The following is a 20,663-nucleotide window of genomic DNA, read 5'->3' as shown; positions in this document are numbered from 1 at the left end:
CTGCTTCTCTCTCTACCTCTGCTTGTGCTTTCTCTCTCTCTCTCTCTAATAAATAAATGAAATCTCTTAAAAAAATAAATCATCTCCAGTTCAGCTAAGGCTCTCTGTGGGCTTGTCCCTGGTCACACTCTTCTCTCTCCTCCCCAAAGGTGACCGCCTTAGTAATTATCTATTGCTGTATATAACAAACCACTCCACGACTTAATGGCTAAAGAAAACAGTCACGTTTAGCCCAGGACCCCCTGATCCTGTAGGTCAGCAATTTGCACTAGGCTCAGCTGGGTGGCTCCTCCACTGGTCTTGCTTAGGCTCTCATGTGTGCCTTAGGCAGCTGGCAGCTCGGCCAGGGGCTGGATGGTCTTAGGTGGCCTCACTCACATAGGTGGCTGTTGGCCAGGACACTTGTTTCTCCTCCTGTGGCCACTCCTGCAGGCTGTCTCAGACTCCATCACCTGGCAGCCTAAGGAGTCCCCCAGGGCCGCTGCAATGCACAAACGCTTTCCAGGCCTCTGCTCATGCCATGCTGGACAGAGAACGTCACATGGCCACACCCGCGGGCAAGCAGTGGGAAAATTGACTCCACCTTTTTTCTTTAAAGACATTTTTTTAAAAAAGATTTATTTATATTGAGAGAGAGAGAGAGTTCATGCACAAGCAGGGGATGGGGTGGAGGGACTCTTTCAAGTAGACTCCCTGCTGAGCAAGGAGCCCGAAGCAGGGCTCGATCCCACAACCCGTGAGTCCATGACCTGAGCTGAAATCAAGAGTCAGACGCTCAACTGACTGGGCCACCCAGGCGCCCCTTGACTCCACCTTCTGATGGGAGCTGCTGCCAAGTATTATGGCCAGTTTCTTTTTCAATCTATAATATCATTTTCCAAAATTCATTCCTTCGCTTTCCTATAAGAATTAACCACCTGTATCTCCAAGTAACCTATCATTTAACTGTGCATATTTGGGGGGAATTTATAAACGGAATCGTGTCCTATGTATTCTCTAGCTTGTTTCTCAGCACTGTTTCTTCTATAACTTGCCTTGTGACCTTGTTCATGGGAGTCGCACATGTTGGGGAACGAGGCTTGGGTATTTTCCCACCTGCACTGCAGCCCGTTGTATAATAGAGCACAATGAGTCATGCTCCTACCAGTGGACAATCAGATTGTCCCTGATGTTTGCTACTCCGAACAGTCTCTGACACATCTCCTGAGGCTTACATACAAGACTGTGTCTGGGACGTATGTCCAGCAGAGGATACACAGCCTGAACTCTTCCAGGATGAATGTCTGTGTGTCTGATTTCCTGCAGGCCTATAAAGCCCCTGGATGGGGCCATCTGTGCAGTGGCCCCGGTCCACGCCTTACCCGGCATGGTAGGTTCCTCAAGCCCCTCTCTTCTCTTCAGTAAATGTGTTCATGTGTCTTTCAAAAACTACGTGTTGAAGGCCTGTCAAGTGCTAGGTACTAGACTAGCTCTGGGTTACGTAGGGATGAAGGGGCAAGTCGCTGCCCTGCTGGGGTGCGCAGTTCAGCTGGGAAGACAGACGAGTCAGGGAGCAGCTGCCCTGGGAGCCCAGAGAGGCCCTGATGCATCACGCGCTGGATGCCTGAGCGAGGAGAGGGTCGCTGGCAGCCTGCAGAAGTCGGTGGGGGTGGGCGGCTGCTTTTGGGAGGCGGTGACAGGAGGGGGTGGAGAGGACAAGGACAGATGCCAGCGGTTTGAGTGTGGGGGAGGGGAAATGGTGTGGCAGCTGGAAGAGGATGACACTGGGGTACTTTTAGCATGCTCGTCTACAGGGAGGAAGGAGCCCAGGTCTGTCTTGGATCTCAGGCCAGGGGGGGGGTCCGTTGGATTGAGCGGGGGTCCCCGAGGACGGGAGGAAGGAGTTTGTACGCAGAGGCAGCCCTGAGGCCATGTGGAGGGCCAGCTCCACAGTGAGGGGTTGCTGGCAAACTTGAAGAGAAGCCAGGGCACAAGGGGGAAGCACCAGCCAGCATCAGACCCCTGCGGGAGGGCCTGTTGCTGCTGCGGCCGCCAGAGAAGTAAACACACACACTTCTCTGCTCCCCGAGCAGCTCTGCGTGTCAGAGCAAATCAGTTCTCTCTATTGCCAGTTGTTACGTCCAGCTGCTTCTCTTATTCCAAACGGAGGTGACAGAGAAGTCCCTGCCACCATCTCTTTGCTTCCCAGCTGCTGATCTTTTACAAGAATGGCTCCATACAGCTCATGGATGTGGCCAAGCCTCAGATCATCTGCGCCTTTGCTCTACCCAGAACCTACCATCTGGCGGTCGCCTGGAAGCCCTTGTTTGTCATGTCCGTTCAACACCCGTGTTTCCTTCTCCGAGGTACCAGAGGGGGACCCTGTGGGCTGCTGAGTATTTCTGTGACACTCTCCGTCCCTTCCCAAAGCATAGGGTGATGCCAGCCCGATCTCTTCCCCACTCTTCAGCCCCACGTCACAGACCAAAAGGACACAGCTGTTCAGCCCACACTAGGCACTTAGCTAAAACTCGAGGCCAGGTCTTCTCTGGAATCCTGCTGCTCCCGGTCAAGTGACCCCTCACAGCTCAGTCCCAGTGACCCAGCCTCTACAGAGAGCAGCCCCCTGTGCCCGCCCAGCCCACAGCACGCGGTGTTCTCGTTTCCTCTCAGGAGACCATCCAGACGAAATTGAATCCGACGACTCCAAGGACATCCAGAATTCTGTTTTCTATTTTAATCTTGAGGCCTACCCACTGCTGCAAAACATGTCCAGAAATCACACCATTCCTGATACTGACATCACAGGGAACACGGCCTTTGCCCAGGTGCTGCCCTTGGAGAAAAGATGCGAGAGTTTCCTCCAGAAGAGGTAGAGTCCTGGGTCTGCTTCCCATCCCTGCACCTGGGGTTGTCTCTGGATGGAGGACTAGTGGCGTCTGTTTGATGGTAAGATCCGTGCAGCATTTAGAGTCCCCCTTCAGCGGGGGACCCACCCTCTCCGAGCCCGGGAGCCGCGCTGCCATCCCCGTTCAGCTTGGTGGAAGAGGAACAGTGGATTCAGGCTGCTAAGGAAGGGCTGCTAGTTGTGGTTTTCTCCTCGTCAAGACTGTCTTTGCTTTCTGCTTTCTCAATTCTTTGATTTCTTAAAATCATGTTTGGATTATCAGACTCAGTCATCCAAGGCAGAGAGAGGCTGTGGGCCAGGTTCAGCCCATGCCTGTTTCTATGAATAAAGTGTCACTGGAAAAGTCAGGCCTGTTGGTTAGGTCTTACCGATGGCTGCTCGTGGCTACAGCAGCGGACCTGAACCTTGCCAACAGACTCCATGTGACCCGTAAAGCCCGCCTCGTTGACCGTCTGGCCGTTTATAGAAACTGCTTGCCAGCCCCTGGTTCAAGGCCCCCTGCTTTATCTGTCATCTGGACAAAAGGTTAGGTCCTGTGTCTGTGCCATTTCCGCTGGCTCGGCCCCGCCCGGACTCTGTCCGCAGTGCTTTCAGCCATGGAAGCATCGTGAGCTGTGCTCTGTATGCTCTGGAGAAGCAGGGGCCTCGTCTAACCTATCCACCACCAATTCCTGGTGGCTTGCAAATTCTTATTGACGATTTGTGTCATGATTGGACCATACCCTTTAGGTGGGACGGGGTCACCCAGGGAGCCCTGGATTCTCACCATGAAAGAGCAGGGGACTCCGGTGGCCCCTTCCCTTCCAGGGCCTTCTGTAGTGCCCGCTCTGGGACTCTGTGATCTCTCCAGGCTGCATAATATCCCTTTACGACCACCTTCCCCTTTTGCTATTTACTCTTGCCTCCAGAGGAGTGAAGTGGAGCGGCCAGGATACTCAGGTCTGAAATCCGACACCACCGCTCACTAGTCCTGAGACCTTGTTGAGGCCCTTAACCTCCGAGAGCCTCAGTATCCCCATTAATTCAAAAAAGATTTGTTGAACACCCACAGCGCACCAGGCTGTGCTGTGGACTCGTCGATGATGCCTGGCCCTTAGGTTCTGTAGGTATTCGAGAGATGGTACATGTCAAGTGCTGGACACAGGGTGGTCCCTCAGTAAATGGTAGGGCCAAGAATGATGCTGGGTTAATCCCAGTTTGTGCCCTGGAAACTCTAAACACCACCGCTAGGTGGCGCCACGGCCCCCCATGGCATTGACCGCGCACTTCATTCCTTACCTGGGCGTGATGGGCTGCCTGGTGTGTGGCTGTCAGCATCTCCGGGAGGGAAGCAGGCCCATTCTTTAGGAGAGGGGGATGGTCTGTGGGTCTTGGGGGAGGACAGCGAATAAGGGGTCAGTGGACATTTCCCCTGATTGAAGATTTACCAAGATTTACTAAGAGTGTCCGGTTGTTCCTCCCACAGACGGTTCTTATTTTAACCCTTGATGGCTTGACTTGTTCTGAGGACACGCAGCTGAAGAATTTAGGGGTGAAGCAGCATGATGCCTATAGCATACTTTCAAGCAGACCAGGAAGACATTTAGAGAGAGAAAGAGAAAATGTGAACAACCAGTGAAACCCAGGAAAATATTCGTAGAAAGACAGACACACAAAATGTTCACAGGTGGCGAATATAGGCGCAGATCCATTGTACTACTTGCAACTTTTCTGTAGGTTTGAAATTTTTCTAAATAAAAGATGGGGAGACGTTGTAAAATATTATTTACAGTATAATCCTGATTTTGAGTAAAAGAAGACTAGAAATGTGTATACCCATATTAATGGTAGTTCTATTTGGGTGATGATATATGTGTGATTTTTTTTCTTTGTATTTTCCCTATTGGCAGCTTTTCTACAAAAAAAAATACGTTATTTTGGAAAATTTAAAATAATGGTTAAAAAAAAAAAGTCAAGAGTATGAGCTTAGGTCATGACTGTAGTGAGACTGTTCTCCTCAGGAGAGGTCCTGGTGTGGAGTTTCTGGAGCCCGCCCTCCCTCCCTTCCGCTTCCTTCCTTTCTTCCTCTTCCTTCCCTCTTTCTTTCTCTCTTTTCCTCCCTCCCTTCCTCTTTTTCCCTTTCTTTCTTTCTTTCTTTCTTTCTTTCTTTCTTTCTTTCTTTCTTTCTTTCTTTTTCTTTCTTTCTCTTAGTTTCATAGGTAGAAATTAGTGATTCATCAGTTGCATATAATACCCAGTGCTCATTATATGAAGTGCCCTCCTTAATGCCCATCACCCAATTATCCCTTCCTCCCACCCCCTTCCCCTCCAGCAACCCTCAGTTTGTTTCCTAGAGTTTGTCTCTTATGGTTTGCCTCCCTCTCAATTTTCATCTTATTTTATTTTTCCTTCCCTTCCCCTATGGCCATCTGTTTTGTTTCTTAAATTCCACATACGAGTGAAATCCTATGGTATTTGTCTTTCTCTGACTTATTTCTCTTAGCATAATACCCTCTAGTTCCATCCACGTCATTGCAAATGGCAAGATTTTATTCTTTTTGACGGCTGAGTAGTATCTGGAGCTCTTTCTTGATGAGACCCAGAGAACTCCTTGTTTTAAGGAGCTTGTTTCCATTTCCATTTCTGCCTTTCAGTCTGACCCCCTCTTTTACTGGCCTAGAAAGGGTGCTCCTTCCCACTTGACCTAGAAGCTGGCTGGCTGTCCCACCTGGGGGAATGGACCCTGGCCCCACATCTCCAGCACTGGGAGGCTTACCTCCTGCCTGGCAGCAGAGGGCCTGGCCGACTCAGGCTGCCTCAGTCCCTCATCGACAAGTCCCACCCTCAACCAAGGTATAAGTGGAGGTTAGTGCTCAGACACCCACGGAAGGAACCCTACTTAGCCCCTGAAATTTGCTTCAAGTGGAACTACTACTCTAACAGTACTTCCCCGTTGTAAAAAAGTTATTCATTATTTCCAATAGAAGTTATTATATACGCACTTGTAGAAATTTGGAAAACAGGACAATGTAAAAAAAATCTTAAATAACCCACGATCCATCACAAAAACCCTAGCTTCTGTTAATACTTCAGTGCGTTTCCTTCAGGCTTTTCCTTTGGTGTTGTTACTAAGTTGATATCCTGTTTCATGTTCAGTTTTTAAATCTGGCTTTATGTCATTCCAGAATATAAATTAAATATTTTTAAAGAAATAAGAATTTCTTATACCCAGAATATAAGTTACTTATTTTCAGAGAAAAACTTCCTTGGCAAATATGTTTTTAATGCCTATGTAATTTCCATGGAAAGGATGTGTCTACAATGTATTTCTCCACTCCACTGTGGTTGGGCCTGCTCTCATAAGGACGAGGCCCTTCTGCCCTGACCTCCTCCAATCTGTGTTCCTGCGGGAATGGGACTCTTCTATATTCCCCTTTTCCAAATATCTTTCCTCCCTGTCAACACAGCTTAGCTCTTAGGTCCCACACCCCAACCTTTCCCTAGGAAGTCCCCACAGCCACTGGGAGGGGTGGAGAAGACTGCCTTCCAGGGAACCCTTTGCAGAGCAGAAGGCTGGAGGGGCTGACCAGGTGGGACATCGGGGATGAGGGGCAGGGCTTGGGAGCTGGGGAACAGAAAAGCTCAGGAAGTGCTTACTAGGTCCCGGAACCCAGCAGGAGCTGGGTGGGGTCATACTGTGTGGTTGTGGGCAGCCCAGATTGAAGGAACATTTACTTGGGCCTGATCACAGTGTTCAAATTATATCCCTTGTGGCAACCCGTTTTCCAAATTGGGTCCCAGCAATAAATTGGGAAATATTGATTTAAAGAAAGCTTTTCCTGATCTACTTGCTCTGAGGTCTGATACCTGGGGTTTTCCCAAAGAGTAGTCCCTGCTCCAACATTTTAGTTTGAAAAATTCCTCCCTTCCTTCCTCCCTCCCTCCCTTTTCTTCCTTCCTTCCTTTCTCCCTTCTTCCTTTTCTTTCGAGAGAAAGTGCACATGGAGGGAGGGGGAGGAGACAGAGAGGGAATGAGAATCTTCAGCAGGCTCCACGCGGCTCAATCTCATGACCCGGAGACCATGACCTGAGCCAAAATCAAGAGTTGGACTCAAGCGACTGAGCCACCCAGACGCCCCTTATTCTGAAAATTTTCAAACATACAGCAGCTTTGAGAAAAAAAAAAAGTCACTAAACATTCACATACTCGCAACTTAGACTCTGTCATTTAATATCTTTCTATGGCTGTTTCTCACACATACCCATGTGTGTCCCCCAAATTTTCATCTCTTCTTTTCCTCCCTTTTTATTCCTCATGTCTCAAACAGCTTCCACTGGCCCTAAAAACTAGGTGAAATTTCAAGGGAATGGGTTTATGAGGCAATCGATTCAAAGTTTCAGACATGGAATAATCTGTCCAAATTGTTTTCACAAAACCTGCACTTGGGACTTTTGTAAACAGCCAGTGTGAAAACGAGCCCGCCTTTGGGGCTTTAAAAGGAGGCCAGTCAGCACCAAATATGTGACCCCACGCCCCCACCGTGCCACCCCTTCCCCCAAGGCCTGGCTTCTGCTCTCCTCCAGCCCGAGGCTCCAGGCCCCATTTCCTGGCTCCCTGCCCTGCTGTAGAGTCTGCCGTCTCTGGCTGGGCCAAACTTGATCACAAGACAGAAATTTCTGGACACCAGGAAGCAGACAGAAACAGAGTGCCCCTTCCCCTCGATGTCTCTCTCCTGTCTCTCTCTCTCTATTCCCTGTGGAATACAAAGCCCAGCGAGATTCGGGTTCTCCAAAGCCAGCTCTCTGCCAGAAGGTGGGCTTCTGGGGTGACCCAGCAGTCTAGGTCCACAGCCAAGGGAGCCCGGCACTGGGCAGGCAGGAACCGATAGCTCATTACTATTTGCATCAGGACATGAAGGAGACTGAGCAGCTTTTTGTTACATATATTGTACGTTTCTGTCTCCCCTCCCGTGACTGGCCTTGGACCTTCTTCCCGAGCATGAGTTCATTTTCTTTGGATTTTAGGAGTTCTGTGTCCGTGTGTCAGGAGTCTTTTTTTCCTGGTGTGTCTTTGGACAGGAGCAGATGTGTTACTCATCCAGGCAAATGGAAGTTTCGAGGGTCAGGTAGCTGCAGTTTTCCATCTTCTCCCTTAGGCTTCGCTGAGGGGAGGGTGTAAAGAGCCTCAAATTCAGGGTGCAAGCCGTGCAGTAGGACTGGGGCACAGACTGGGGGGCCTCTGGCTGTGTGACGGGACAGGCCTCGGTGTCTTCGTGCATAAAATGAGTGACAGCCGTATCTCCGCATAGGACCTTATGGCACATGCAGTAAAGGCCAGTCATCACTTATCATTAGATCATAGAGAAGGGCCTTCTCCACACCAACAGTGTATTTTGAAAATCATCCACGTCGTCTTGACCACATGAACGGCTTTATTTTCGAGCTTCCTTTTAAAACTTGCCCTGGTTCCATTTATTCACAAGCCTCTTGGAGAGTCACTTTTTCTTTTCTTTTCAAGATTTAATTTTTAAGAACTCTCTATACCTAACATGGAGGCTCGAACTTACAACCCTGAGATCGAGTTGTGCACTCCATCAGCTGAGCCAGCCCGGCGCCCGGGAGGGTCGTTAATTGAATCCATGTTGTGTTGACCCCCCGACCCAGAAATTTCACTTCCACTAACTTAGCAGCAGCAGAAGGATTATAATTAACCTGCACCTACCATGTGCCAGGTACTACGCTAAGTGCTTTGCAGGCATAATCTTCTTTTTTACTGTTACTACTAACCCCACTGCACAGAGAGGAGGCACAGGCTGACAGAGGTCAAATCACCCACCCAGGGTCACCAGCTTGTCATCAAGGCCCAAGCAGTGTGGGTTCAAAACCTGAGTGTGTAACCTGCACACACTCGGCCTCCTCCCTGCCCTTGGCTCCCACACGGAGGCACGCTCACGGCAGCCTGGATGACATTCACAAAAGATTGCCAGTGCCGAGTGGCCTCGATAGGGAAAGAGAAGGTGGTGGACCTGTGAGTGCCCCCTGGAAGCAGTTTCTAGGATACATTTCCAGTGCAAACAGCAGGATATACAACAGTGTGTGGCAAAAAGCAAGATTCTATGCACGTCTATGCTTGTACGTGTGTAAACAGCTTCTAAGGATTTACGAGGAGCTGTTAATTACCGTTGCTCTGAAAACCAGGATCAGAGGTGAGAGGGAGAGAGCTTGTAATTGTATACCCACTCGGAGTCTTTGATGTTTTGAAAGCAAAGTATACATTACTTTTTCAAGTTAAAGACTGTTTTAGTGCGTCGATACCAGATACATCTCCGGGTGGCTGTCCCTTGGCAGGCGGAGCCTCAGAACAAATCCAGAGCTGCAATAGCCACCTTTCTCCCCACAAGGCGCCCTCCTCCCGCTCGCCCTGAGCGCTTTGACCCCCTCGGCGCCTGGCAGAAACCTGGCCAGCAGCCCGCACCCCTTCCCCAGAACGAAGGCGTCCTCCGCGTGCTCCCAGCGGCCACCTCCACACGCAGAATGAGGGGTGAATCCCAGGCTTCTCGGACTCTCCTGTACTGAACGTGCATTTACTTGTTAGTTTTTTAAAAATTAACCTCTTATTTTGTAAAAGACCAACTCAAATGCCTTGTCTTCCAGGAGCACTCCCGGGCAGGGTGGACCCCTTCCTCCTCCCTGCATTTGACCTCTGTGGCACTGACATGCCTCGTGTTACAAACGGTCTTTCATTCCTCTCACCCTTAGGACCTGGGGGGAATCGGGGCTGTTCTAGTAACTCTGGTCTTTGCCACACTTGCATCCATGCCTGTCACTAGTGTAGCCAAACCAACGAGTCCACTCAGACACAACCCCAGGCGAGCTGTCGCACGAAGGAAACTTGATTTGCAGCCAAGGAGAAGACCATGGGGAATAACTTCCAAAGCCGTGACTCCCCGAGCAAGGGTGAATGGGGCCCTTTACTGAGGGGTCGGATGAATATTTAGCTAGGGAAGCCCCGTCATCATACGTAGGGTCACGCGTGCGCCTTAAGGAAACATGCCTGTACAGACGTTGTATGTTATGTAAATGAGGTGAAGGTCACGGTCACTCCCTCCATGGGTCACTCCACGGTCCATGTGCGCCTGTGAGTTGAGGGTTAAGTTCAAACCGGTCTGGGTGGTCTGGGCCTCCGGGAGTCTCTGGGAAGTTGTTGTTGCTTGAGGGGTAGTTTCGGGTTCAGTCAGGGGATTGCTGTGCCCCTTGGGTCTTTTGCCTGAATTAAGATACAGGCTGGAAAGGGATTGAGCCCCACGTGGGACTCCCTGCTCAACAGGGAGCCTGCTTCTCCCTCTCCTCCCTGCTTGTGCTCTCTCTCGCTATCTCCCTCTCTCAGATAAATAAGATCTTAAAAATAAAGAAATAAAACTACTTGTTTGGAAGGAGGAGCTTAAGGAAAAATGTGGGTACAAATGGAGGCAGTCAAGGTCAGGTCTTGGGGTCCAGCTGGGGACACTAGTAGATGTTCAAGGAGTGTTTATTCACTGGACGTGTTGGGACTCTGATGTGGCTAACGGTGGTCCACGCATGGGCCGTGAGCCCCCCAGTGCACCGGCCTTCTATCAGGGCGCGCCCCCTGTTTTAGACGCCAGCCCTGTCATCAGGCAATGAAGGTGTTTCAAGGTGGGCTGTGCACCGGGCTGAGTCCTGAGGACACAGACAGGTGTCAGATGTGCCATTTGGAGAGTTTCTTAGTTTAGCACAGGGCTGGCAGGGGCTGCCCAGGGACTAGGAGCGGGAGGGGTGGGGGGCACACAGCATAAAGCGGTCTCCTCTCATCTCCACCTATGTGGCCCACAGGTTCCAGAAGCTGGAGAAGAAGGTGAACGAGCAGGAGCACTGGACCCGGCTTCGCAGGTATTCCTTGCTTCTCCAAAGAGAGAACTACAGGAAGTGACTGGGCTGCTGCCCTGGGTGCTCTGAAAAGGTTGGCTCCGGGCAGGCCTCACCCTAAGATGCCCTGAGGTCAAGAGACGGGGTGACAAAGGGCTGCAACTCAGTAGGCCCACGGGCCCAGACTGGCAGTCTGGGGCCTCAGCAAGGGAGAGGTATGATTTGGGGAGCCTTCAACCCTAAGCCGCTTGTCAGAGCCCTCAGGTGGCCAGATGTGTCACCCCAATAAACAGCGATACTGTTCCCAGACTCCGAAGTTGCTGTGGTGTCCAGACCCTAGCAGGGCCCAAGCAGTGGTTTCAGACAGAGTCCAGGGCCTTGTGAGGAACACTCGCCTTTCTAGGCCCAGGAGAGTCATTTTGCTCAAATGAGCAAGACCCCAGGCTACCCCGGCTACTATGAGGCCCCCTTTCTCCCCACCCACTTCCTTTCCCTCTCTGTGCTGGCTCATGACCTTTCTGGAATCACTTCCGAGAGGCTGAGGCTCAGAGTGGCTGGACACTGCCTGAGGTCTCAGGGGCCTGAGAGGTGAGGTGGCAGGCAGGGACTGTGCCACTACTGCCCCTTGCCGGCTAGGCTGGAACCCTAGAGGAGGGCAGGGGGCTGGAGGACAGGAGGGGGGCTGAGAGGTGCCTTTCTCTTCTGTGGAAACTGCCCTTCCCAGGAAGACAGGACTCCGCGGTGCCCCAGCTCAAGGCCCGCGCCTGCCTCTCCGAGGACACCGTGTGGCGCCTCTGAGAACTGCAGGTGGTTGGCGCGTCCCGGCCTCCCAGTGCTCCGGGCAGGCGGGCAGCGTCTGTGACAGGCAGCTCCCTTTCTGTCCCCATCTCTCTCCTCCCTTGGGTCACACACGCTCCTCCTTCACGGCGCTGGTACTGACCACAGAATGTCCCTGGACGAAGAGGTTACCGCCTGAGGGACTCCGCCCCCCGCCCCCCCACCATGGGAGCAGAGACAGCCGCCACAGCGACTTTCACAACAACCCTCTTCGGACACACAGCAGGCCACTCTCTTTTGAGATGAGGGAGGAAAACGTGGGATGATGGCCGTGGCCTTACACACCACCCGAATGCGACAGGGAGCGAATGTTTATGGGGCACCTACTGTGAGTGTGTGCCTGACCTGTGCGCCTCAAGGAACCTCGTGAAATGGAGATCTTATCATTATCCACATCTCAGAAGGGAAATTGAGGCCCAGGTTACACGGCCTGGAACAGCCTGTATCGAGTCCTAAAGGACTTTTTCAACAGCAAGTGTCAGAGACTCAACTCAAATGAACTTTCGGGTTGGTTCATGTACCATAAAAATCCAGCCATGATGCTTTCCACGTAGCCAGGTCCAGGTGTTGGAGAACATCAGGACTCTTTCCATCTCTGTTTTGATTCCCTTTTCAGGGACATGAAACTGCCAACAGCACCCACAGCGAGTATCCCTTTCTTGACAGTTTCAGCAAAGTCCAAAGCCTGTTTCTCACTGGTCTGAATGTAGTCACATTCCCGAACCACTCACGGGCCAATCGTGCAGGTCTGTGGCACGGGCCCATCCCTGGAGGGACGTGGAGGTCACGCCCACCCAAACTAAGGAGGGGAGAGCTGTGTGGAGACAGGAAAATGCCAGGTCACAGGGAAGAAGGCAGGAGGGGTGCTGAGCTGGCCCTGTCCACGCTCTCCAGGGTCATGTGCTGCCCACACCAGGCCACCTCCTCCTTGCCGTGTGTGTGTGTGTGTGTGTGTGTGTGTGTGTGTGGTGGGGGAGGTTGGGGCATTCACAAGGAGCCTCATATGCCAGGTACACAGGACGGGGAGAGGGGAGGGCGGAAGACCCAGGGCCTGGCGAAGTGCCAGGAAATGGGCAGAGGAGTCCTGAGCCGCGCTGAGCTGGGGCCTCATGGCTCCAGCCCCACTCAAGGCTGGTGTATCCCCGGGGCTGAGCGAGCGGTGCCAGAGGTCCTTGCCCACTGGGGTGACAGAACCCTTCAGAAGCACCAAGAACCTTGGGTCGCCTGGGGGCTCAGTCAGTTAAATGTCCAACTCTTGATTTCAGTTCAGGTCCCATCTCAGACTTGTGAGATGGAGTCCTGACTGTCCCCGTGCCCAGCGGGGAGTCTGCTTGAGATTCTCCCCTCTCCCACCTTGCTGGTGCACAAATGTGCTCACTCTCTCTGTCTCAAAATAAAAAGAGAACCTTGGGTCTTCTCAGGGGACTGTTGGAACTAGTGTGAGTCAAAGGAGTGCCCACAGTGCCGTATTTAGGCTCACGGTTGTGCAAACGCAGAGATGACATCTGGGGAGTGGGGTGGAAAGTGGCTCCTGGCCTCGCGCTGGGGTAAGCAGGGGCTTTGCTGTTAGGGCTCACTTCCTTCCCAGCCCTGTGCCAGCCCGGTTCCCCAGATGCAGGCTGTTTCCGAATCCTGGCGCGTCCGTGTGCCCTGGGATGGCGGCGCCGATGTAGCAACACGTAGCCAGAGGGACATCTGGGCTCAGCCTCCCCCAGGCTCACCACCCACACACACACGAGGCCCGGCCCAGCCTCAGCCCAATCCCCTCCGATCCGCCGACAGACAAACCATGACCACCACCCCTTCTTCCCCCGCCCTGGGGGTTCATAGGGTGACCCATGTAGTACGTCCTAGAATAAATGTCTCGACATAAAACCATCAGCTTAGCTGCCCCTCCTTGGGACGCAGCCCATCCAGCATCAGCACCCACACAGCGCAGCTTCTCAGCGGGAGCAACATCCCTTCTCAGCAAGAACAGCTTCCCACGAGCAGTAGTGCTGGCGGCCAAGGTGCACGAGGGGCCTCATTCCGCACCTCCCAACACACACACACACACACACACACACACACACACACACACACACACACACACACACACACACACACACCTGCCAGGACCATACTGAAGACCTGATGTGTCAACTACCCACTGTTGTCCCCGCCCCGACAGCCAGGTGCGAGCTCTGCGAACAGTTCCCAGTTCTCTGGGCCTCACGGTCCTGACCCGTAAAATAGGTCTAAGCCCACACACCTGCCCGCCTCACCTGTGACTCCCGGGCCCAAACGACAAGAGGTTAGGTGTCGACTGTAAAGCCCTTACCGCCGAGCCTGGCTGACGGGAACCGCTCCGTGCCCCTGCTCAGGGGGTTCTGCCCCGGCCCGCTGTGAAAGCAGCTCCTCAGGAAGGAGGGGCACCCGCCAACGGCCCGCGGGGCACCCCGTGCTGATGCCAGTCTCTGGCTGCTGCCTTCCCGCAGGCACGTGTCCCCTTGCCAGGGCCCCAGGTGAGGTGGGGCGCCACCCTACCAGTACCCTCAGTCCTTGTCCTCGAGACAGGCTGGTGTTCAGCTGTGGCGAAAGCCAGGGAAGCACCCAGGGGCTGCACTGCCATCGGGGCCCATCCGAGGCGGCCACGGACCATCGGCTCCGGTTAGCCTCTCCTTACTCAACTTCCGCATGCTTGACGCGGCCCCAGCAGCTGGCCGCTGTCACGGGTTGCTTAGCCGAGAACTGAGAGCTGTCGCCTACCTGGACGCTGCTGACTGTCCCAGGGCCTCGGAAAGGGTACACAGGCTGTCCTTCCGGTGCGGGGGGAGGGGGGGTTGGCCCAGCAAGCGGGCGCAGGCGCAGGAGCGGTGCGCGGAGACCCCCCCCCCCCATCCCCAATCCTCTGTCTTATTAGCAGAGACGCGTTAATGAAAATTCACACCCAGGTGCTAATAAACACTGGGCCGCTCTGGCTCCGAGAGAGAGGCAAGGCTCTCCCCAGGGGAGGGCGCAGGCAATGAGCCCCACTTATCTGTGAAAAGACTTGCTAATAACTTTAATTCCCCATCCTAAACCACAGGGCCTTTGCCATGCAAACAGATTTTCTAAATTGGCTAGGCCCCTGGAAAGGGCTTCCCACTCTGCTCTGGTTAGGGTCCTGGGAGGGGAAGGCAAGATGGGAGGGGAGGTGTGGGAAAGAGGGTGGTCAGCGGAGGTGTGAGGTCTGCCCCCCTGCAGGGCCCCTGCTTTTGGATCTCACTCTCTGCTGCCAAATGCTGGCCAGGGTGCGCCTGGCCGCCTGAAGGACAGCAGTGCCGCCCGCCTGCTCTGAATTACCGCCCCTCCCAGCCCGGCCGAGCGCTGGAAATGATCTCTGAGGCAGTTTCAAAACAAACCTATCAGTATCCATGGCTAAACAGATAAGCTCCCGGGGTATGTCCATGCAGTGGAATATCACCAGGCAGTAAGAAGTACTGATGCATGCGACCACATGGATAAACCCTGAAAATGTTACGACCCGTGAAAGAAACCGGACACCAAAGGCCTCATGTTGTGTGATTCCAATTCATTCAAAATGTCCAGAACAGGCAGATCTATGGAGACAGAAAGGAGATGAGTGTGCTGGGTGGGGGAATGGGATAATGGGGGAGTGCCTGCTAATGGGCACAGGGTTTCTTTTGGGGATGATGAAAATGTTCTCAATTTAGGGGCACCTGGGTGGCTCAGTCGCTGAAGCATCTGCCTTCGGCTCAGGTGATCCTGGGATCCTGGGATCCCGCCCTGCGTCGGGCTTCCTGCTCAATGGGGAGCCTGCTTCTCCCTCTTTCTCTGCAGCTCCCCCTGCTTGTGCTGTCAAATAAAACCTTTAAAGAAAAAATGTTCTCAATTTAGACAGCGGTGCTGGGTACATAACTCTATAAATATACTAAAACCACTGAATTATAAAGATTAATTTTTATGGTACATAAACTATATCTCAATAAAGCTCTTATAGAAAATAAATACCAAGGCCTGTATTTCAAAGATATTTGAGGGAGAGGGGAGAACTTGGTATGCATCCACAGACGGCCTTTGTGCAGAGGCTACATGCCCTAACCCCACCTCGCCTTCCCCTCAAGGCCTGACTGCTTCCCAGACAACCTTAAGCAGGCCAGACTCCTTCAGGGTCAAGGCTTTCTTCTTCCCCATACAGCACATCCCTGATCAGAACCCAGCCATGTAGACGGGTGTGTGGTTCCAGGATGCAACTCCCATGAATCTCTCCACCCTAGCTAGACCGCTGGGAGGTTACAGTTATATGAACCCGGGACTGACTCTCTGGTGTTAGTTTATGTCCCTAAACCACCTGGGTGAGAAACCAGAGTGACGGGAGATGACACGATCCCAAGGTCCAGGCCATGATGCCCTAGCAGAAGAGAAGAAGGGGCTTGAGATGCATGAAAATGAGCCCTTGGTAGCTGGCGTCCCCTCAGACCCTACCCTAGAGCTGGCAAAATCCCACTGGGGATGAGAACTCAGATTCTGAATTCAGAGCTGGGCTTGAGTGCTGATCCTTGGTTTATTCTTCTGTAAAATGGATATAAAATGTGTATAATGTACTGATGCACAATAAGTACTAATGGAAGTGTATTTTCTACAGAGATACTTAGGTTTTACCCAGCTCCCACCAGGTTCAAAGAAAAGATGGACAGACTCTACCTGCTACCACTTCCCCATATGCAGCACCTCCCCCTTCCAGGCTGACCTTCCTGGAACAGGAGATGCTAAGTCAGGGCTGGAGGAAAGGGTATGAGCCTGTGTGCTTTGAGGGCTGAAGACTGCAAGAGACCCTCTTGATTCTCCCAGGTTCTTCTTTGGAGAGGGGGAGGGCGCTTTGTGTCCACGCAGAGGAAGAAGAAACAGTCAACTGACACCAGCACAGTTTATTCACAAATAAATAAATACATACGAGGCAGGCACTCCCTGCCGGCCTCCGAGGGTCAACCTATAGGTCCCTCCGTTGCGGGAGGGGCTTGGGAGGACCGTCCAGGGTGGCGACAGGCTCTCGCTCTCAGGAGTGTGTATGCCAGTATCACAGGTGCCCCCTCCCTGGAAAGGGAGTCTCGAGAGGGGCCGTTTTGAAGGTGCCGAGGCCAGAAAGGCCTCGATGCTCACAGACAGGGCGCCAGTAGTACGTCGTCACTTCAACTATTCAGGCCGGCGGCCACTCCAGGGGCGAAAGGGGCATCCAGGTCTCCAGCAGGGTCAGCACGTCGCCAGGCAAGAGCTGCGGAGGGAGAGGGAACAGAGTTACCGCCCGCGTTGGCTGCCGAATGTTGGTGTCCGCGCTCATGGGTTCCACTCTCAGGGGACCTTTGGAGGGGAACAGGACCCTGTGCCCTGCGTGTCCTCACTCCCCTCCCTGCTTGAGCGCTCCGGGCACACCAGTTACGCAGCTCCGAACAGCATGTAGACCAGGCCAGGCTGCCGGTGGGGGTGCCGCAGGGGGAGTGGCCCCCGCAGTGGGAGTTGCGCGCTGGGGACGCGGACAACAGGTAGCAAACAGGTAGCACCACCCACGACGGCGCCGGGAGGGAGTCCCGCGCGGGAGGGGGTACTAACCGGAGACGAGGGACCCAGCTCCATTGCCTGCGATTCCGGACACGCCGTCTCGTCGTAAAGCACCGGCGGGTCTTGAGGCTCCGGCGCCGCTACGGCTGCGGGACAGGCTGGCGGGGACCCCCACGACGCAGCGGCGCCGGCGGCGGAGCCCAGGGCGCACGCCTGCACCTGCACTTGAGTCTGCGTCTGCGCGGGGCCGCCGTCGGGGCAGAGCGGGCAGCCCCGAGGCGTCGCCGCGTCGCTGCGCCGCCGTCGCCTCGGCTGCAGGCTCTCCTCGCTGAGGCCCAGCACGGCCGACAGGTGGCCGATGTAGCGGATGGCCAGGCGCAGCGTCTCGATCTTGGTGAGGCTCTGGCCGGCGGGCGCCACCGACGGCGGCAGAAAGCGGCGCAGCTCGTGCAGGGCGCGGGCGAGCGTGCGCATGCGAAGCTTCTCGCGCTCGCTGGCGCTCTGCCGCTGCCCGGAGCCCAGGCGGCTGCCGCGGGCGCCGCGCCTCCCAGCGCTCCGGGCTCGGGAGGCCGCGTGGGCGCCGGGCCGCCCGGGGCTCGGCTCGGGGCTGCCGGCCGGGACGCTGCCCCACGAGTCCGGGGACGAGGCGGGGCAGCAGCCGCAGTCCCTGTCGGAGGGCGGCGGAGGCGGAGCCGGGCCCCATCCCGAGAAGAGCCAGGACTCGGAGAGCGGCGGGCACAGGGACTGGGCCATGGCGGCAGTGGCACGTCTGGGGACCGGCGGCCGGCGACCGCTTTATCCGGAGCCCGAGGTGTGAAGTGGCCCCTTCCAGGCCGCATCAGCACTTCAAAGCGGGTTCGGGGCCTGGAGGGGGCGGGGCCTGACCCTTTGAACCAACGGGGGTGCTGAAGGTGTGGGTCGTTGACTGCCCCAGGTTGGCCCCACCTGGGCCCTCGCATGGGCACCTGACCTAGCCGCTCAGGCCTCTGGAAGTATAGGACCTGTTTGGGGCAGTCTTCACCTGTTGGGACTTTATGCACATTCTTAACGTTTTCTTGCAAGTTCGTTCCCAGTTTGTACAATGGGAGCCTTGGGGCATGCTGCAGCTAGGTCTGTAGAATCAGTAGGACAGGGACCCTAAGTGGGGCCCTGATTCCCGCTAGAGGAGAGAGGAACAGTAATCCATTTCTCCTCCTGGACGTGGCCTTACGTGGTGGTGGTGGTCCTGGGACGGAGGGGGCACTATGAGGAAGCTATCCCTGGCAAGGCCAAGCAGCTGGCCAAATCTGGTCAAGTTGCCAGACCATCTGAGCTGAAGGAGGGAAAGCCTGATGCCCTCCAGGACACCCTCAGCCTGGCAGGATCAAGGGCTTGGCCTGCTGCCACAAGCTGCCACCACTGGCCTCTAGCTGGTATTCTGCCACTTTGGGGCAGGTATAGAGGGCTTTGCCATTGAAATGTGTCGGGACATGACACAGAAAAAGCATTTAACAAAATTCATACCCCTTCATGATAAAAATCCTCAGCCAGATAGCAATAGAGGGGAACTTTCTCAACCTGACAAAAGGCATCTATCTACAAAGAACCCAGGGCTGATAGCATACTCAACAGGGAAAGACTGAATGCTTCCCCTAATACTGAGAACAGGCAAGAATGTCTGCTCCTACCCATGCCTACTCAACATTGCCTTGGAGGGCCTAGCTTGTGCAATAACAAAAGAGAAATAAAAGGCGTACGGATTGGAAAGGAAGAAATAAAACTGTCTCCATTTATAGACAATGTGATTGTCTACGTAGGAAATCTCAGAGGCCCTCTGCTGCCTGCCTGACCTCTCAGGAGTCTGAGTTCGCACTTGTCACAATAGCTACTTTGTGCACTGATGTCTGTTCTCTGCCTAGATTCTGAAGTACCTGGTGTCTAGCATCATGTCTTCAAGACAAGTGGTTTATAGAGTCTCTTTCAGTGTGAGGGGTCTAATGTTTCCCATCCCCCATGGCTTCCAGCCTGGTGAGCCTGATGGGTGAGCTGGTCTGTAGCAAAGGCGGCGAAAAGGCTTAATACCTTCTCCCTGGGTATCTCTGCCCACCACCGCCCCCTCCCCTCATCTCTTTTATCTTCTACTGCCCGTGGCTTCTTCTAGCACCTTCTGTACTCCCTTCCTCTGCAGGCTGTCCCAGCAGCCCCAGAATTCTTATGCCCATGGTCAACCCAGGAGAGGTAGTGCCAACCTGCCCTTGGGGAGAAGGAGAAGAGCCCATTCCCTGGGACCCTGCCATAGACCCATCTATTCCCAAAGAGAGCCTGATCCAGGAGGGCCCTCCTCAGCCGGAAGCTGTCAGTGAGGTCTACCCCTTTTGGACCCTCGTCAAGGGATGCCTTCCTGGGGCTCCAGATCCAAGCCAAGAACCTGGCATTGCAGCCCAGCAGCTGGGTCCCTTGGACCCCACTGGACCCGAGGGGACTAACAGTTGGCAACTGGTAGAGCGTATCATGCACTCGAGTGGGAGGGGGTGCAGAGTAAAGACTGGTCAGGCAGGAGGGGTGGGGTCTGTGAGGGCTCTGGGGTCTCTGCTGCCAACCTTCTCCATGTCAAAAAATCCCTCCAATTCTCACATGATTCGGATTTCCACTTGGCAGCTAATCATTGAGAAAACTGAGACCGCCCAAAAACGCCCAATCAGCCACCTCTTGTTTCACCGTCATCTCTTTGAAAATCCAGTAGGTGCACGTGGCTAGAAAGTCCACAGCTCAACAAGCACTGAGGGTCTAACAAAGTTCATTGCCATCCTGCCTCAGAGGCCTGCCGTTCCCTGTCCAGGGGAAACCACCAGTACTGGTTTGTCGTTGAAATGACTCCTCATTTTATTAAGTACAAAATCAACTAGATGTGTTTTGGACAACAGGCCATATGTGTGGGAGGCAGACTGTTTATCCTAAAAACACAGCTCTGGCTCCTGAGGATTGGCCCATCTGGGACCTAAGATCTGACATCCCTCGGGCCCTTGCGCAGGAGCAGCCGTGAGGCCTGGGGCAGGAGAGACACCGTGCTCAGGACAGGAGGATCTCTGGTGTCAGGCTGAGGGAGGGCGAGTGTGGAGGCAAAGAGCCCACGGAAAGGGCAGGAGAGAGGCAGGGCAGATGGCAGGTTTCCACCTCCACCCCAACCTTGGGGGCCTCAGCCCTGAGGGCTGCCGCCTGGGAGTCCCTCCCTCTCCCGCTGCCCCCCGGAGTGTCCGGCCCAGTGTGTGCAAGGGCCAATGCCAGTGGGCCTGATGGAGCCAAGCCTGGACAGAGGAGGGACCCCCCCAACCTGGAGCGCGGGCTCTACAACCTCCTGCCAGTCGCCTTTCCCTCCCCCCCCAACCCGGCCCCTCTCACCTTTGATCTCCTTATCGCCAGGCTCTCCTGTGGGCTCATTTGGGAGCTGCCCCAGTTAATGAGTTCTCCGGGCAGCAGGGCCCACATGCCCTCCCGCTGGGGTGAGGCCTTCACACCTCGGGGGCCTGTGTTTTGACAAGTGCCGGAGCCAGTGCTCCCG

General features: G+C 54.2%; 2 protein-coding genes across 2 annotated transcripts in view; one reads left to right on the top strand and one right to left on the bottom strand.

Moving 5' to 3' along the window:
* The window catches only part of WDR93 (WD repeat domain 93), a 40,649-nt gene extending 29,513 nt beyond the window's left edge, over positions 1-11,136 (top strand). Inside the window, exons 13-16 of the mRNA XM_087856645.1 lie at positions 1,306-1,369; positions 2,189-2,345; positions 2,653-2,851; positions 10,718-11,136. Coding sequence (XP_087712771.1) covers positions 1,306-1,369; positions 2,189-2,345; positions 2,653-2,851; positions 10,718-10,814 — 517 coding nt within the window. The 3' untranslated portion in view covers positions 10,815-11,136. The remainder of the gene's footprint in view (positions 1-1,305; positions 1,370-2,188; positions 2,346-2,652; positions 2,852-10,717) is intronic.
* A 5,346-nt stretch (positions 11,137-16,482) lies between these two features.
* Positions 16,483-20,207, bottom strand: MESP1 (mesoderm posterior bHLH transcription factor 1). The gene is made up of 2 exons (XM_045813012.2): positions 17,177-20,207; positions 16,483-16,841 (listed from the first exon to the last, which is right to left on the bottom strand). Exons 1-2 carry the CDS (start codon positions 17,876-17,878, stop codon positions 16,767-16,769), a joined length of 777 nt encoding a protein of 258 aa, XP_045668968.2. The 5' UTR covers positions 17,879-20,207; the 3' UTR covers positions 16,483-16,766.
* Positions 20,208-20,663: the final 456 nt, after the last annotated feature.

Source organism: Ursus americanus, chromosome 28 (genome assembly GCF_024610735.1).
Source record: "Ursus americanus isolate L20-20 chromosome 28, mUrsAme1.1.p, whole genome shotgun sequence".
Taxonomy (NCBI): Eukaryota; Metazoa; Chordata; class Mammalia; order Carnivora; family Ursidae; genus Ursus; species Ursus americanus.
The sequence above is the reverse complement of the archived record's forward strand: the minus strand, read 5'-3'. Positions and strand labels throughout refer to the sequence as shown.

Excerpts from the sequence above, each read along its gene's own strand:
- MESP1 (XM_045813012.2), bottom strand. The coding sequence starts at position 17,878 with ATGGCCCAGTCCCTGTGCCCGCCGCTCTCCGAGTCCTGGCTCTTCTCG. Across the intron at positions 16,842-17,176 it reads AGCTGGGTCCCTCGTCTCCG|CTCTTGCCTGGCGACGTGCT; the intron begins GTTAGTACCCCC and ends CTCCCTCCGCAG.